Source organism: Empidonax traillii, unplaced genomic scaffold (assembly GCF_003031625.1).
Source record: "Empidonax traillii isolate 1590-97213 ecotype Southwest subspecies unplaced genomic scaffold, ASM303162v1 scaffold1074:size191127, whole genome shotgun sequence".
NCBI classification, from domain to species: domain Eukaryota; kingdom Metazoa; phylum Chordata; class Aves; order Passeriformes; family Tyrannidae; genus Empidonax; species Empidonax traillii.
The window spans coordinates 96960-115204 of NW_020956267.1; the positions used below are offsets into that span (position 1 = coordinate 96960).

General features: G+C 39.6%; 1 protein-coding gene across 6 annotated transcripts in view; it reads right to left on the minus strand.

The window, feature by feature from the left end:
* TNS3 (tensin 3) overlaps positions 1 to 18245 on the minus strand; it is a 122590-nt gene that overhangs the window by 94423 nt on the left and 9922 nt on the right. For 5 of the 6 annotated variants that reach the window (XM_027904666.1, XM_027904677.1, XM_027904667.1 and 2 more), the window contains one exon: positions 4241 to 4285. In XM_027904666.1, coding sequence (XP_027760467.1) covers positions 4241 to 4285 — 45 coding nt within the window. Of the gene's footprint in view, positions 1 to 4240; positions 4286 to 18095; positions 18157 to 18245 lie in introns of those variants that run through there. The other variant, XM_027904678.1, reaches the window with a different exon arrangement.

Below are 18245 nucleotides of genomic sequence, written 5' to 3' on the forward strand. Positions count from 1 at the left end.
CAAGTAGCAAGGTTTACTTTTCAGTCTTTTCCCTGCTAAGGAGAGAGAGCAGAAAGGCAGGGGGGAAACAAGCCTCCCCCCCTTTCGCACTTTACTTTTCTTGCTGCAGTTTCAGCTGCCAGCTTCGACCTTGGAAGCTCCGTTATCTTTCGGCTGGAATTCTTCCACAGCGGTTTCTGTCCAAGCAGTTCGTATTTTAAACTTTTTTTTCTCTTCACTCTCTTACAAGAGAGAAGGGAGGACTTCAGTGCTGCACCTGCTCCCCCCCCGGCCCAAGCCGGGGGAGGAGGGAGTCTGGCCCTGCTTCGGGCCCGCTACTCCTCTCCCCTACATGGCTGCTACTCTAATTCCAACTGCGCCAACAACCTTCTCTTCCGTTTTCTTGAAGATGTAATTAGCAAAGGCGTTTCTGGATTTTTGATTGGTCTTTTTGTCCGGAAATTATCTGGACAAAACCATCATCAGCCCCAGGGATGGGCTGAGGGGGCAAAACCACGACAAGTATGAAAACAGCTCCAGTTAAACAAGCAATGCCATACAGATTACCATCTGCACTAAAAATAGTAACTCATATAGAAAACAACACTGTGTTTATGAATGGAATTATGTTTGTATCTATTTCCTCTTATTATAAATTTATCTTACTTTATGTAATTAAGACTGTTCCAAACAGTAATCTAAACCAACATATTTTATATAACAACTTCAAAAAGGCACATTTTTTGCATTTCATAAAACCTGAGGATTCAAAATTTTTTGCTTACAAAATTTTGTATTCGGTAATTTATGAACTAGAAGAGAATCTCACGTGGAACATAGAAATCTTTATTGTCCACTTTTAGGTAGAACCTAATTTCCTTCATAATATCTAGTTTTACTTTTTGCTGCTATTTTACTGAAGCTTCAACAATTTTTTCCATCTCATAATAATCAACCCTTTTCAGGAAACAGAACCGAACAGACTTCTACAAAATTTTTTACAGGACAATATAAGTGCCATTCCAAAAATCAGAAATGTTTACTTAACAATCCTGCTCCAGGATGTAATTTCATTGCTTTCATCGGAGAGTAGACAACTTGTGGTTAGCCATTTATTTTGTAATTTTTCCTGGTGTTCCTGTGTGGTCTTGTCAGATGGGTCTTTGAAAACACAAGTTGATGAAAAACACTCTACTTGCAACTGTAGAGTTTGCATACCTTCCATCTACTCTCCTTTGAGATTAAAAGATTAGTGGTACCGACCACTCTGAACACATCTCTCCAAGTGTTTCATGTTATAACAGTATATTGAACCAGAAAGTCTCAGTCATATTCCCTTATTGCTACTAATCCCAGATAATATTGTAGAGAGCCGCACTCACTTAAGCCCTAACAGGCAAATCAGAGGAAACAGAAAGAGTAAAGGCTAATACTAGGTAGGTGTGTATTTTTACTGAAGAATGTGAACCACACACACAAAACCCCCAAACAAATAAAACCCAGCAAGCAATGATGTTAAAACTTCCTGGTTAAAACTGTTCTTCATATTACAACAACGCTTTTGTGATGCACAACTATTTTAAAAAATGTTAAGAAGGAATAAAGGTTAGCCCGATGGCAACAGACACACTGCTCACCGTGGCAAACGGTAAAATAAGGCTCCTCTCCTGTTTCTCACACTACTTCCAGCTCTAACAGCTCTTCACATTCTGGTACCTAAATCAGTACCATGAAAAGTAGGCTGTTCAGACTCCAGCAGCCATTCCAAGCACAGGATGCATTTACACTATGCCATACAGAAAGAGAAAGCACTTGTCATGTCAGATTCAATCTTTACCTTTATTTGAGAGAGTAAATGTATTAAATGAGATGATGTTCAGTATACATTCTGATGTTTGGTCTGCAACTCCGAGAGTAAGAAAAATGTAGCAGCAAAGCATACCATATTATGGTAAAAGAATGCATCAATAGCAAGCTAACCACCAAAACTATACCTATTTCTGCAGAACCTCAGATTTTTATACATTAAAAAATTCAAATTAAGGTTGACTCAACCTTATTATTGTAACCATATTCACAGTCACTTTTATCACAGACTGGAGTGAGGATAACACCCTTGGCCTGCCTGTCCGAGTGGTCTCCACCTTTTCAGTTACTTATTCCATTCAAACATTAACCTCTAGCAGAAAAACAAAAAAAATAGTCATCTTGAAAAATTACATAAATTTGGGTCACTGACTAGTGCAGGCTGCAAACAAATGGGAGCACTGTGAGCTCCCACCCAGCCAGGAAAAGATTTGTTGCTACTGGCCTGAGGCTTGGAACTTTAATTCCTCTCCTCTGCCATGCAAACGAACCAGGATAATGTAAAATGGCATAAGCACAAGGATCACGTTCAGCTACAAGACCTAAAGCTCTTATGGAAATGGAAATCAAACACAACAGACATTTATAAAGTTATTATACAGTGCCTGCTCTGTAGCTGATTAACTTGGTCACTTACCCAAGGACAAATAGTTAAACTATTACATAAAGAAAAACTATTACATCAAACACAACTGTTACTTAACTCAACTGACTTGCTTCTTCCTTTTGGCTCAAAAAAAACTATGCACTTTAAACTTCCAAACAACTGTCCTAGTTATTTCCCTGGCACTAAAATCAAAATCTCTTATCACAGCAAGTAAAGAAAAGCTCACTAAAACATATGCTTAACTCAATTTTCAGGATCCTTTTAAAGGACCAATGAATCCACTGGAAATACTAAATTTAAAGTCTTCCCTCTAACAACCACAAAGCTCCTCAAACCCTTGCTCTTCTTGTCTTCAATCTCATCAGTACCACTTCATCAGGGTTCTCCAGTTTCCATTCACATCTGTTGCACCAAGGGTACTTTCATATCATCACACTGGAAAAGTACTGTTTTTTCACCCTTCTCTCAGAACAACAACTTCCTTCAAAGCCTTCATAATTTTTACTTTGTCATAGCTTAGACTTTTTTTCTTCCACTTTTAGAGGATTTCATTCATTGTCACAGCAGTTACTATTCCTTCTGCCCTACAGAAAAAAAAGGAAACAATTCCGAGAACAGATTCTTCAAATAAAGTCATTTTCTAGACCACAGCAATTTACAAAAGCAACAATCCCATGATACACTTGCCCAAAGCTGAAATAATTTAACGGAAATGTAAAACAAAATACATGTGAGACTAGAGAATCTTTATTCCAAAGTCTTAACTAGTTCTGACATCCAATTGTTCCAGCATCTTCATTATTACAGAGTACATCGTGCAGTGTATCAATACTGCTGTTTAAATCAAATAAAACTTCTGACGTCTCTTCAGTGCTCAGAAATGTTTGTCTGCAGGTCTGTTGACAAGGCCAATCTGCAGACTGGTATTTTTATAAATGTTGGGAAGACAAAGCACAAACACCGTTTTTTCAAGACTCGAGGTGTGTCTGTGACCATCTATTAATGAAGGGGTAAGCTATCAATAAAGAGGTAATCTTTCAAAAGAAAGCTACCAAGTCTCAGCCAAAAGTAAGTATTCATCACTCAACAGATTTCATTCAAAATGCCAGGATGGTCAGAAGTTTACTCTTTCAGGATCTTCAATCTGGCAAAGTAGGTTTCTTATCAACAGCAAGCCATTTGACAAAACCAAGCAACTAAGAGCAAGCAGCGATACTGCAGCATTGGGAACACACCACCTGCAAGTGTACAGTTAGCTACTCAAGATCTGTATGTTGAATTTTTAGTATAATGTGACTTTTCCTGTATGCAGTTTAGGGCAGAAAAATCTGTAAAATTTTTCAACTCTGTGTCAACGTAGCCCTTGCCCTTTCCTTTACAGCAAAGGTACAACTTCCAGACAAGAACCTACTTTTCTACAAACACATAAAACCTTATTGACCGTAGTCAGAATACACACTGTTCTCTCGAGAGTACACAAGAGAAACAGAGAGGAAAGAACTGCCTCTTGCTAACGTTCTTTCAGCAAGGATTTATAATCCCTTAATGTTGCCTAACAAACCTACCACCTCCAGCCAAAGAGAGCCCAGTGATTGTATACTTGTTTTATTTGTTAATTTTCACTATGCACAAGGCTTTAAGGTAGTAAAATTTTTCATAAGTTGAAACCCTCAGCAGCAGAGAAACCACAAGGAACTCACAGATGTGATTACCTTCTTCTAAGTTAAAAACATTACTTCAGAAACATCAGCATATAAAGTAGGCTGAATTGCTGAGGAATGAACATACCTCAGTTTGTCCACCAGCCAACTCTCCAGATGACCTGTTGTCAGCCTGTTTTAAACAAAGGGTTGCTTTAATTAGTGCAATATTACTAACTGACAGGGCAAATTCCAAAAATACTTCACTCCAATTAGAAAACTTTTTTCTCCCCATTAAAACAATTTTTAAATAGCACTTAACCAATACACAGCCACATGGATAAGTATATCCATTTCTCCTACGTACATCAAAAAAAATAGTTAAGTGAGCAATAAAAATGTTTACCAAAGTATCTGAAAAAGCTTACTGATATTAGTAATGGCCAGTCTTGGCGAACGAAGAACCAGGGAAGGTCTTTCCACCTTCCAGCCTGCGCATTGGATTTTTTAGGTGAGACACAGTGTGCGCGGAACTGAGCCCACCCTTTAATCCTGAGGTTCATCTGCCGGGGCCAAGCGCGCTTGGACGGTGGCAGCGAGGTCCTCAGGACGTAGATGGATTGCCTTACAGGGCTAGCGAGCTCCATCTGCCCGGGGAGGGGCCCCGACCGGGAATCGAACCCGGGTCTCTGCGGTGACAGCGCAGCGCCTTTACCCTCTAGACCACCAGGGGCTCCCTTTACTGATATTATTACCAGAGGATTATGGCAACAATGCATTTCAGACCTGTATCAGATCCTGCTAGGACTGAAGTTCTTTACAGGGGGCAGAGGGGAGGGCTGTGGCATGGGGGAGGAAGCATAAAGGAAAGCAAAATGCCAGACAACTGTTCAAACCAGTTTTCAGTTCAAATTAAGTTGAATTCACAGTCTATTACTATACTGACTGTAGTTGTCACATTTCCCTAGCTGCAATTAGTTTTCCACCTTTTTGCTTTCCAGTTATTCTTTTACCACCTTGAGAAACTTAATACACCATGGTTCACCATATGCCCCAAGACTCCAACTTGTCCGTGCAAAGTCCCCCATACAGCCACTAGTATATTGTGCTTGTACATCATAACAACCTGAACTGTGGAAATCAAAATTTACCTCTGACAGAACAGGCAGTAAGACATCAATATCAGTGTGTATACTTTTAAACAAAGAAATACAGTTTTGCAAAAGAGGAATGGAAGGAGTTAAGTATTTTTTTTTTCTCAGAATAAGTGAGAAAATCCTTTAAAGTTAAGCCAAACCAAACTCTGCAATTCAGTAACCTGAACTACTATACTCCATACACTTAACTATGACAAATTAATCTTTTCCATGCAAACCATGCACATATACAGAAGCTATTAATTGTGTTATACCTATACCACAACATACAAATGCCCTTTTCTGTTCTTCCTGCTTCCATGCGCTGCAAGTACAGGCAGATGCCTTCAGACTAAATGAAATGTCTTGTCATAATGACACTCTGCAGAATATTTATTACCTATTACTCTGTCTCTTGGAGGATGGCTGTGTTTAACTGTCTCTCTGAGACTGAATGTAATCATGTGACTGTGCACTCTGAAAAGGAGAAAAGCCCTTACAGACTTCTTGGTTTATGTGAGGTATTCTCCAAACATCAGGCTCCCTGAACTGAGATTAAGATTTTATTCATGCAACTTGGTGCTCCAGTGAGCTCAGTCTCAGGAGGGCAAGGTGATCCATTCTGCAAGGTCATCTAAGTGAAAATTTCTAGCAGAATCAGACTACTTAGAAGTTTTACACTTACAGTTGTCCAACTCATGTCATCATTTCCAAGCATTGCAGCCAACATGAGCTTGTACATATCATAATCCACTAAAGTGATTATCTACATCATGACCTATGCTAAGAGTTCCTCTTTACCGTTGACTGATCTAAATCTAGAGGCAAATATTTCCACAGAGACAGTAACATACCATCATCCTCCAAGGACCTCTCCAAAGGTCCTCATATAGTAAGTCCCAGTCCCTAACACAACTCTTAAAAAAATTATAATTTTTGCAGGTATTGCACAGTAATTTTCTTTAACACACCCAACTTTCTTTACTCATCAGCTTCTTCTCTTCAAGAGACATTTGTTAAGAAAGCAATTCTATTACTAGGAGCCACTTCTGGAACCTCCAAAATGGTAGGATTTGCCAATTTTTAATTTATTCTTTTTAATACTGCCATATCACCCAAGATTTCTCAAACATAATAAAATGCCCCATGTTTTACTTGGTTTACTCAAATTTAACCTCAAATACACAATCTTCTGCTAGCAGAGGCCCAGCCACCAGCAGCGGACAAGGAGTCTCCATGAGTTCAGGAGGATTCAATTGCCCCTAGTTTCTTTTAAAAAGGTGCCTCTGTGATGTGGGTGAGAAGAATCCTTATTTTGTTTCCTTAGGACCTCAAAGCAGTCAGAACGAGTCAGCAACTACAAAAGCATCAAGGCATCTCATCTAATCAAACTGAGGACAGACTGCAATTATTCATCCTAAAACGTGGCCTTTCTGAACAAAATTCTGTGAGATCTTAAAATAACCAAAGAGAGATCTGCAACACTTCCAATCCAAAGCACACTCCTAAAATCCCAAAAAATGTAGAAGCAAGACAGGAAAAAATTCCACTAAGTAAATACTGTAAGCTTATGCCAGCACTGACTTTTATGTGCTGCTAGTTTCTATCTTAATCAAGAAACAAAATCTTCATTTGTGGCACAATATACACTCAAAGAGGTTAAAAGTTCCAAATGACATATATGCACATACAAACCTTTCCAAAGCATCTTCTGGGGTGGGAGAAGAGATATGAGATGAACTATCTTTGTAACCTGATGAGTGCTATCTTACCTGCAGGATAAGCACCCAGGCAGAATTCTGAAAAAATACAGTGTGAAGAAAATCCTGATACTTTTGGAAAATCTTGATTTAGAAGATTTACTTGAGAGGAGGCAGGGCGATACAAGTTCAACAGAAAACAAGTTCAATAATCTTTAGGAAGTTTGGTTGAGAAACAGGTATTTGATATCACCAAATCCCTGTCTACTTTCAGGTCACTTAAATCTATATTTTTAGTATATATATTTTTATAGAGATATATAAAATCTATATTATATAATTACATAATCTATATTATATAATTACATAATCTGTATTATATATATTATATATATATTAAATCTAATCATATAGTTAAATATATATATATAAATATATATAATCAATCTTTTTGTATTTAAGATGTCTGAAGTTGAAATAAACAAGAAGAACCAATTACGTTCATAAAAGTGAACTATTGTGTATTGACAATAAACAAAATTTTCCTAAACTCACTGATATTTCTACATAGTACCCACATCCTACAGACAACCACAACGTTATAAACTGAGACGCATGGGAGGTTTTGAGTGATACAGAGCAGTTTTACTTCCTTTATCCTGCAGAATACACGATGTTGTTCTGAATGCAAACTCGGATTAGTCTCAATTTTTTCAAATATCATAGATTAGGAGTTGTGCAGCCTTGCTTCCCATCTCTTTTTTCTTCCTCCTCATCTGCTTTTTCTTGCACTCCCTCTATCTAGTCTGGAACTCCATCTCAGTAGGCAAAGAAATATCTTCCTGCAGGCAAGCATGAACAATCTCTCCCCAGTTACAGAGTCATGTGTGGGCTATGAGCAATTTTGCAAACATAAAAGGAAGGAGGGAATTTGCTACCCATACATTAACAAGCTAAAACAAGCCAACCTGCAGATGGAAAGGATCAAAGCATCTGTTTAAGTCACCTTAAAATTAATTCCCTCCAGGAATGTTCACCACCTCCCCCCATTCACAGTATGTCCCCCCAGTCCCTCCCATAGCAAAACTCTCAACTTCTCAAACTCTTTTAAACTAATATGATACTCCCCAGAATACACACATCCTTCATTTCTCTTTGAAGGACTACGTTCCTCCCCCTTCCCTCTCTATCCCCAGACACGTACATGCAAATACCTGACAGTTTTTTTCCCTGTTGTCTATCAAACATGACATTATGCTTCACCAAAACGATTCAATGCAGGTTCAGGTTGGAAATGGCACCTGCATCACAAAAGAGACATTTTTCATATGTCTGTCATTTCCCAACGCTAAAATAGCAAAAGCAATATTTACCATCTGTAACAGATTCTTTGAAGCAAATTTGCTTTATAAAAAGAAAAAAGTGAAAGTGAGAAGCTAAATATACTAGGAAAAGCAAATATACATATTAAGAGAGGTAGTTCTTCTAGTATTTCCAGAATTTTATTCACATTTGAGCTGCCACTGCTCAAGTGCATTTTATACAATAACTTAGATATCAAAACCTTCTCTTAGGCAAGCTGAAAACTATCATGATTTAGAAAAGGCCTGAAAAAACACTCTTGTTCTGCTAAACTATGGACAAAAAAGCTACTTCTTCCGAAAAACACCCCAGTTGTTTACCATGAATAACCCAGTTTCATTCCTACAGAAGCATCAAAATTCCTGTTTTTCACAAAAAGTGTTAGAAACAGGATACTAGCTGCTGTGGTTGGTTAGAGCTAGAGTAATACCAACACATCAAATTCCCACCACATCAGGGCACAGGCTGGATTAAGGAAGTAATGGCTCCTGTGAGTTTACAAGCAAACCTGTCCTGCTCTCATTCATATCACATCCATCAGCTTCAATGTACTGAAGAGTGTGTAATTCAGAAAATCACCACATTTGTTCATGAACTAATTGATCCAGCTACACCTGAAATACTTCATTACATGAGCCATATCACACTGAAGTTGTATCTAATCTTCACCTGAGCACCATCTGTTTCAGAAAGTGCAGGAGAACTTCAGTTCTGAATACAGTAAGTCCATAACTTGAAGTGAAATCCCCAAATCTATTACCACACACAGCAAATTTCATGGCCATAGTAAACAGATTGAACTGGTGCCCAATTTGGTGTCATTAAGAAATAAATGAAACAAGCTCACCACTCTTGAGAACTATCAAAACACAGTTCATGACTCACAGGAAAACCTTGATTTGCTCTGCATACATGCTTCATCTCTCTCACCACTTCAAGTATAATGAAGTGAAAAATCATGCCTGCTTGACCATTCCAATTGTTGGGAAATGTTTTTCCTTCTCAGCTCTATGGGTCTTTGGAGCACTACAACTAACTACAATAGCACCCACGTGGGTAAGCCAAGTAAACTGAACTACCCAAAAATGTTAATACAGCCAATGCTCCCTCTACACACACTGAAAAAGAAGCATCCTTCTCCCACAGCAGCAACACCCACAGCCCTGTTCCAAGCACCAGGTACACAATTCCACCTAGTTAAGCAACATCAGACATCACCATGCCAATGACACCTGAGAAACCGAAGTTGCTTTGCAAGAGGTAGGAACAATTACTACATCCCAAAAGACAGAAAATGGATTCAAGAAGGCTAAGTGTCAAACTCCCTCCCGGCATATCATTCTCTCTTCCTGCATATGAGTTTATATTTCAAGCTATGTTACTGATGACTGTATCAGTAAGAGTCAGTGAAACAGTGAGAACGTGTGACAGTAAAGTCTGCTTTGCCTGAACTTCAGTCCTGTGCTCCACATATTAGTCACCACATTCTTTAAAAACAAAATAAAACCAAACCAAAAAATCTATTAAAAGGAAGGAAAGCATTTTCTCACATTTTCTTCCAGCTCAGCCTAACCATGTTTTCTGTATTAAGCAAAATAACTGTGTTCACAAAATCTCATACCTGCAAGGAAAGCAGTTTCACTTAAAAGCACAGATAAGGCACTAACCAGTGCAACTGGGTGTTGATATGAAGTGTTAATTCATTGAAGTAGAGGCCTTCCTCTTCACAAATGAGCACCAGACATAGAAAACAATTCTCAAAGATGCTTCTGATTATTCATTAGTTCCTTCTAGCTACATGCGATCTTGCACCACATGATCACAGACCATTTTGATATTATTATCTTAAACTAGACTATGAATCAACGTATCAGTTCTGGTTTTCCCCCTGAGGTACTGTTCTGTACTTGCTGATTTGAGATATCACAGCTGAACACATCCACTCTTTCCCAATTAGTCTCTAAAACTTCTTCTTAGGAAGTGTTATAACATTTCCTGCAGGCCATAATTAAAGCTGGAGTGCCTCATCAAGTAGTCTCTAGCTTTCAGGAAAGGTCAGCTTGTTGACACAATTTATGAGCCTAACAGTAAAAAAATAAAAGGGCTATTACTCTTTCAGAACACAATGAGCATCTGCATTTCAAAATAAAATTGAGTAACAGCACGTATACACACAGGACACAGTCAAGTGTTTTAAGTTACATAGAAATAAAAAGTTAAAACTGCCTTTTTTAAGTACCTTCAATAAAAAGTTAAAACTGCCTTTCTTTGCACAGCAGAGAAAGCAGAAATTTAACAAAAGAATACTCCCAGCTAAAGCCAAAAAATTTTGACATGCTACTCTTGCCCTTCCTGTGGAATAAAGTTTTAGCTGCCTTCTGGAATAACTCTTCTAGAAATTCATTTCCTAGACAGAACTACAAATTCCTTGATGCAGTTCATCAACTCTAGTAATAAAACCATCGTGCTTCAGCAAAGCCACTCCCTGGAGTAAAGTCCAGTGCTTACCAAGGTAGGAAGGGGAGGAGAAAATATCACAAATTAAGCACATTCCATGAAACAGAACAGAAATAAAAGCAAAATATTGGACTGAAAATGCAAAATTTTTAAGCTTCAAAAGGCAAGAACTCTACAGAACAAAAAATTAATGTCCAGTCAGAATTAAACTTATTTCCTTTCCTGCCCCATCATTAAGCATCTTGAAACACATAAGTAATTTAATATAGACAGACAAATCCTAACACCAGATTCAAGCTTACGCATTTAAGAACGCTTCTGGACAGAAGGCAGGCAAAGGAGTGGCATGACAGTACCAAAATATTTCATGTAACCACAGTATATAAGACAGAAAGAAATAAGTAAAAGAATATTTGCATCCATAAAATACTGCAGAACATGAAAAGCTCTCCAAGTAACATAAAACTGGAATTAAATTCAGGAAGGCCACTGCTGAATATCTGCTGAAAGGGAAGCCTGCAAGGTCACAAAAAGCACAAAACATGCATAAAACTCCTTTGAAAACGACTACAGAATTATTGTCAGGTATTTCTTTCCACAGTCATAACCTATAAAGAAGGTGTATAAGACTTGCCCATATTTACTTGCTGTATTTCCCTTACGGATTGAGAACACACTTCTAAAATGTGCATGTTTCTAATATTTGAAAAACACAATTTTTTTTTCAACAAGCTATATGAAAGGGGAAGAGCAACCAAGATAGAATAGCAGGGTTTTTTAAATGCTTATAACCCTACAGCTCAAAAAAGTCCAGTATTTGGGCTAGAGAGGAACTTTAGGAAACAGTGGTTCAAATGAAATCTACTAATCTAAACATTTATTACTTAAAATCCAATCGACTACTAAAAACATACATCCTCCTCCAGAGTTTGATCTTAAACATCCTAACTTACCGAAACTGCCACTGGAAATGCCAGGTTTCCCAGAAGTACAGTAATAGGTAACATACTGTACTTGATTTTTCATCTTCTTTTCATCCTAAATCCATCTCAGCTGAAAACAAAAATAATCCTAAAGGCTAAGTGTGGCTGATAGCTGCAAGAATAAATAAATGAACGCAAAAAAAAAAGACAGCACTCCTCAGGAAAGACTTAAATTCATTAAATACTTTGTGATCATAAGGAAGTGTTTTCAGAGGTTTTTCAAACTCAAATTAGGTTGACTACATGCTAAAATCAACATAATTCATTTAATCATAGACCTAGGCTCTCTCTTACTGACCACTGCAACAGACTACATGTTTATGACCTAAGATCAGGTAACAACTCCATCAAAAACAAAGGGAACAGTTTGTTACCAAAATCCAGGCAAAGTTTCTTCATGTACATATAATGAATAAAAAACTGGCAAATTACTCATAACCTGGCAGACGTACGTCAACAATTTGTTAAAAATTACATTTCAATTGCAAACAGTACAGAAAGGCTCAGATCCACTGGGTAAACAAAACCTAAGGAGGTTCAGGAAATTAGGTGTTCCCAGAAGTACAACTACACAATGCCCACAAAGATATTCTTTGCTCTCACAGCTACCATTTCCAGGACACTGACTGCTAGGAAAGTATCCTGTAACAAGTCACTATCATCCATCAGTCATTAAAGCTAGACAAAACAAAACCTTGCTTGCACACAAGCTGTATTTCAAAACAAAAGCTTGGATGCACACGAGCTGTGTTTCCATTACTGATGCATTTACTAGGGAAAAAGTCATACAAGGCTGTGGAACACAGATTATGTCTCCCTCTTCACTAGCTCCATGAAAGGTAGAAAACAAGGATGCCCATCCCTTAAAACACATTGAGATTAATAAGGATGATTAGGACACCAAAGTGCCCTAGTTAACAATCAAGAAGCCTTGTAAAAACCTCAAGTTTTTGTCTGAGATATTTTTGTGCTGAAAGACAGAAGGTGCAACCTGCTTCTTTTTTTTTATTAGCACAAAGAAACACTGATAGAGAAAATATTTCAGCAGAGACCCTGGTATCCAGCAAGACAATATTACACAAATATAAATAGCCCTCATCAAATTACACAGTAGCTTCTTTTTACCTTATCTTCTCAAAAGAATTTTAGTAGTACTGGCTGCAGAAAAAGAACAAGTACAGGAATACATATAGAAGAAGGAAGCCAACCCATTTTACCTCAACTAAAAAGACAGCTGTAAATACACTTCTTATATTGAACAGTGAGAATGTGCTTACAAAACGTATAGAGTCTGAGAAATGGTATGCAAGGGATAAGGCAGCAGCATGGTACATGGAAAATTTTTTATATGGTCTAATGCACATGCTTCCTTGTATTGAAAAAAGATCAAACTCATATCACAAGATTCCACAGTTTCCCCAACTAAAATTATCCTCTTCAAGAAAAACAGTAATACAGCATTTTATTTGCAAGGAAAATCACGTGTCTGCTAGTTAAAGTCAAAATCACTCACTTTTTCACTCTGCAAGCATACAGCTTTGAATAAACGGAGAGGAAAAAAGATGACCTCTAGTCCACTTTTTTTATTTTATTTATGTGGTTAAAGCTTAAAAGAGATCACCACCAAAGCTTTTGGGTTTTTTCAGTAAATTAATGCAAGACAGAAAGGTTAAACTGAACTGAACTCTAGAGGTTTTTCCCTGAATATATAAAACCTTATAGAGTGCTCTCTAAACATTATCATTCCTTTCCTCATTCCCCAAAATAAAAAATACAGTCCTAAATGGACTAACATCCTTTTTCTGCCATCCCCAAAGCTAAGCGAGCGTCTGTGTAGCTTAAGGAACTACAGCATCTTCCCTTCCTCTGTCTCTGAGGCTGCTTAATTTCCTCCGATGGTTTTCAGCAGAGGTGCGCTGAAAGCAGGCTGCATCAACACATCTGTCCATTAGATTACTGCAGATCAATCTACTACTTTATGCCTGAAGCAATGCATTATCTCAATTCTGTTATCACACAGGTCTGTACCCACAGGGTAATTAGACAGTAGCACAGTGGGGTTGGGGGGAAGGAGAAGAAAGAAGTGAACACTTAGTCCCTGTGAAGGAAGGCAGTGTTAATTTCCTATTACTGGAAACACAACAGATCCTGCGGGCTATGAAAATTCTGCCTTAATATATCAAGAACTGAACAGCTGTACTGTTGGGGTAGGAGGTGGTTCCACCTGATCCCTGATGAAGGATACAGAGGTGAAGGAGTTTGACTTAGACACTTTGAAAGCGTTTCCCTGAGGAGAAACAGGAGCCGTGAAAGACTTGAAGAAGTGCCAGAACTGACCAGTGAGAGAAGAATGTAAATAAGAAGTGAACATCCAATTATATGTGAAGGTTAGTAATAAATTATAGATAGGGAGCTAATAATAGAAAGGATGTAAGGTTCTGTTCACAGTGTGTCTGTGCAGTACGTGTGAGAACAAGAAGTTATTAGACTGGACGAAGCAATAAAAGCTGTCAGACCATCATCTTATAAAGGTGCCTGATTTTATTTTGTGACCATCCTAACTATTACAACACTGTACCCTTTTCCGGAGCTTAACAAGTCCTGAGTATGCAAGTCCAGTTATATTCTTAAGCTGTGCAAGAAAATAGCAACTTTAGAAGCAGAGTTAATGGTGAAATACATCAATACAGAAGACTACTGAATCAAGAGGGGAAAGAAAGGGTGAGGGGGCGCTTTCATGCATCACCATTATCACTGCAGACTCCCTTACACTGCCATAAAGAGAAAGTTCAGTCTTTCATTTATCCAAAGTAGCTTATTATGTTTATTCTGCCAGCCTGTCACATTGCACTAAAGGATTAATTTTAAAAGCCAAAATTAATGCATGAAGTACACTCCTGTCACTGCTAAAGGGTGCTGCAAGGAGCAGGGTAGCGGACTGCTCTATCCCCAGGTGCATAATATCATATTGCAGGCTGTTTTTCTGAAATGTAATTTTTATTCATCAAATGGCAAGCCTCACTTTGGGGACACTGGCCTGCCAAACCTTTATTAGCTTTGACATTTCCTGGATGCTTGCTTTCCCATCCCTGCTAAACATCACAGATACTTACTGTTGTGTAAAAAAAAATGAAGCAGGGACCAAACCGACTTTAAGAGAGTCTATGCAGTCACCTGGCTTGTTTCTTAGCTTCCAGCCACAGAGACACTAAGGCCAGGAGAAATACCAACACAACAAAAAATCCAAAACCCAGCCCAACCAAAACAAACAAAAACCCATAACAAAACAAACCCAAAACAAATAAACAAACAAAAAAGGCTGAACCATTAGGTCATTCCCTACCCCCCACTCCTATCACACACATCTTGCTTCACAGATGAAGAACCTTCATCAAGAGCGATTTTCCCAGAGAAAGTTCTTCAGCAATAGCTCAGGTGTGTAGTTTATACATAAATACACTCATAAGGATATGGTAACTTCTGATTACTTTCAGAACTGTATGTGAGCCCTCTGAATTAAGGCACGGGAACTAAAGTTAACTTGACCTGCAAAGGTTCTTCTTTTCTATGCTTCACTTCCTTGGTGCTGCTCAGCCTTAGCCTACAGATCCACCCCAGTGCGAAAAAAGTCTGACATTTCTGCATCAAAAGGAACTGCTCTACAGTGCTATTTCACTCACACCACACAATTCTTAAACCATCAACATGAGGTAAATGAGCATCTTTACTTAATATCACTTCTACTGTGATCTTCCCAACTTTGCTCAATGACTCAATGTCAGAATTAGAACTCAGACTACCCATGCAAACATTTTAAGTTGCACTTCAAGGGCAAAATTGTGGCAAAAAAATAAAGCTGTAAATTTTTGACAAGTTTAGCGAAGCTGATGGGTAAGGCACGTTTAGCACTTGTTACTATGGTAGGAATTGTACATTCTCAACAGCTGCTCAGTAACAATCAGATTATTCCAGCATACAAATTAACTAATATCTGATTCTTCAACTGGCAGCCAGAAAAACACCATTAGAAAATTTCACTAGGAATAAAACTGAACCCTAACCCCTAAAAGTAAATGCCTAACCAGTCAATAAGTTTTTATATTTTTAGGTACTCCTAAATTCATTCCCTTGCACTGTTTTCGTTCGCTACAGCTGTTTTGAATTTTAGCACTGCTTGCTGTTTTGGTTACCATCTCTATTTTTGTTAAAGAGCATATTTAGGAGACAAACAGGTAATGATACTAATAAGGTTTTGCCCAAATAAGCCCACACATCGCTCAAAAATACCAATTGATTCTCTGTCATTTTTGTCACTTACAGAGAAAGACACAAAAAAGATAAAGAAACTTTCAATCAGCTTTGTCTAATGAAAAATAAATTGCTGTATTCTTCCAATATTCTGCACTATTGTATTGCTATATCAGTGATATCTTCCAATCTTCTGCTAGCCATAGGGCTTATTGTCAAAGAGACAGATGAGCCAGCAGGATGGACTCCCATGCCACCTGCAAGCAGCAGAGAAAGGGAGAAAGAAAACGATCCCTGTTATGGGTTCTGTATTCAAGATATAAATATTTTTCTGAATGACCAGGAAACAAGTAGCAGGCCAAAGAAGGTAATGTCAACGGTAATGATACCCCAAAATATCACAGTTGTTCAGTAAAACAACCTGCACAGAAGTACTTTGGATTAAATCAGAGAATGCAAGGAACACCGATTAAACCACTTGTGGCCACTGTCTTCTCTAAATAATCATAAACACATCTGTGCTGAAATGGAATGTTTTAATTTAACTCATGGAAAACTCTTGGCAATGCAGCACTGATTCATGAGCACCTGTACTTCCAACAAATTAAATTACTAAGTAAGCTTTCCAATAAACATTATTTATTAGCAATAATCAATTTGATTACCATGAACAAAAAGCTGATTTTGGCTATATAAGATTAAAAATCCACTACTTCAAATACTGCAGAGGTTCTATCTCACAGCTTCAAAGTCATCAAGAATCTCATTAGTTTCAGGAAAAATCCTGTTTGGCCTTCTATACAATAAACGACTAACTGCAGCAGTTTCTTTTCAAGATCAGCTAGGTTAAGACATCTGTAATCAGTCATGAAGTTGAGCAGTATACAGAAGTTTCCTATCAAATATGACCTTAAATAGACCCAAAGTCTCATTCATACAACTAGCACCCTTATAGCTCTCACCACTGTTTTGTTTCATACCTAGCAAAATGTAAACACTGCTGTTAGAAATGTATTGAGTACCACCAGGCACTGCTCAACACACAAAAAAATTAAAAAAAAAAAATCAAATTACACAAAATGCTGTAATTATCACCTCATCCTAGGCTAGGAAATATGAGCCTTGGTTACCGTGCAACTCCTTACCACTCTGGAGATCACCCCGACTTGGAAGATCACAGCTCTGGAGCCTCAGCTATCCGCCTGCACTCCTGGCCACCACCAACGCAGGTCTATGACCTGCACAATTGTCAACAGACACACAAAGATCCTGAACCTCGATCCTCAGTACAGATCACTTATTTAGTAAAGGCACCAGGAAGCAACTAGAGATTTTGACCTTTCTTCAAGCACCTGGCAGTTTTAGCCAGCGACAGCAAACCACTGCCAACAGTTCAGAAGCTGGGCGAAACTGGGAGAGATCTGGGTGGGTACGAAAGACACCTCCATTTATCACACCCCCCAGAGATGCGCTGCAGTGGTCCGGGCAGCCTCAGCAGGGCCTGGCCGTCGACGGCGACCCGGGCAGCCGAGCGGGAGGGCGGCTTACCCCCACACCGGGGATCCCCCCGCCTGACAAGCCCACAGGTTTAAGTAACTTTCTAGGCCACTAAGCTGCCCAGCATGGAGAGACTCAGCTCGACTACAAAGATACGAGAGCGCCTTCCCGGCCCCTCGGCCGGAGCCTGCCTGCGGACGGCATGGCCCAACAACCCTGGCGCCATCCTGTCCCACGGCGGCGCTCCGCCACCTTTTCCCTTCCCGACACGCGAATTCGCGAACACTGTGCCAAGCGGACGGTGCTCCCGATCCCTCTGGGAGATCTGCTCCAGCCCCCGGCCAGCCCCACCGCTGGCAACTGCGCCTCTGCCGCCGTAGCGGGCCCCCGCGGGCGGGAGCGCGGACCTCCCGCGCCCGGTGCCGGCAATCCCCAGAAACCCCAGAACCCTCCTCAGTCCCAAACCCGGCGGCAACGCGGCCGCCAAGGGGCCTCCCTGCGCTCCCCGCCGCTGGACCTCCTCCGCCCCCCTAGGAACAAAGCCTCGCTCCGCTGCACCGGCCGGGCGCGCTCTCGCTCCCCGTGGCTCCCCGTGGCTCCCCACGGCCCACAAAGTTTACCTCGCTCTCCCGGCTGCGCAACAGGGCACGGCGGCTCGGTCGGCGAGGGAATGCAGGAATCCCCCTCCCTCAGCGCGGACACGCTTTTATTTCGTGCGCTCCCTCCCGCCGGGAGAAGCCTCCCAGCGCCCGGTTCAAGGCTGGGGAGGA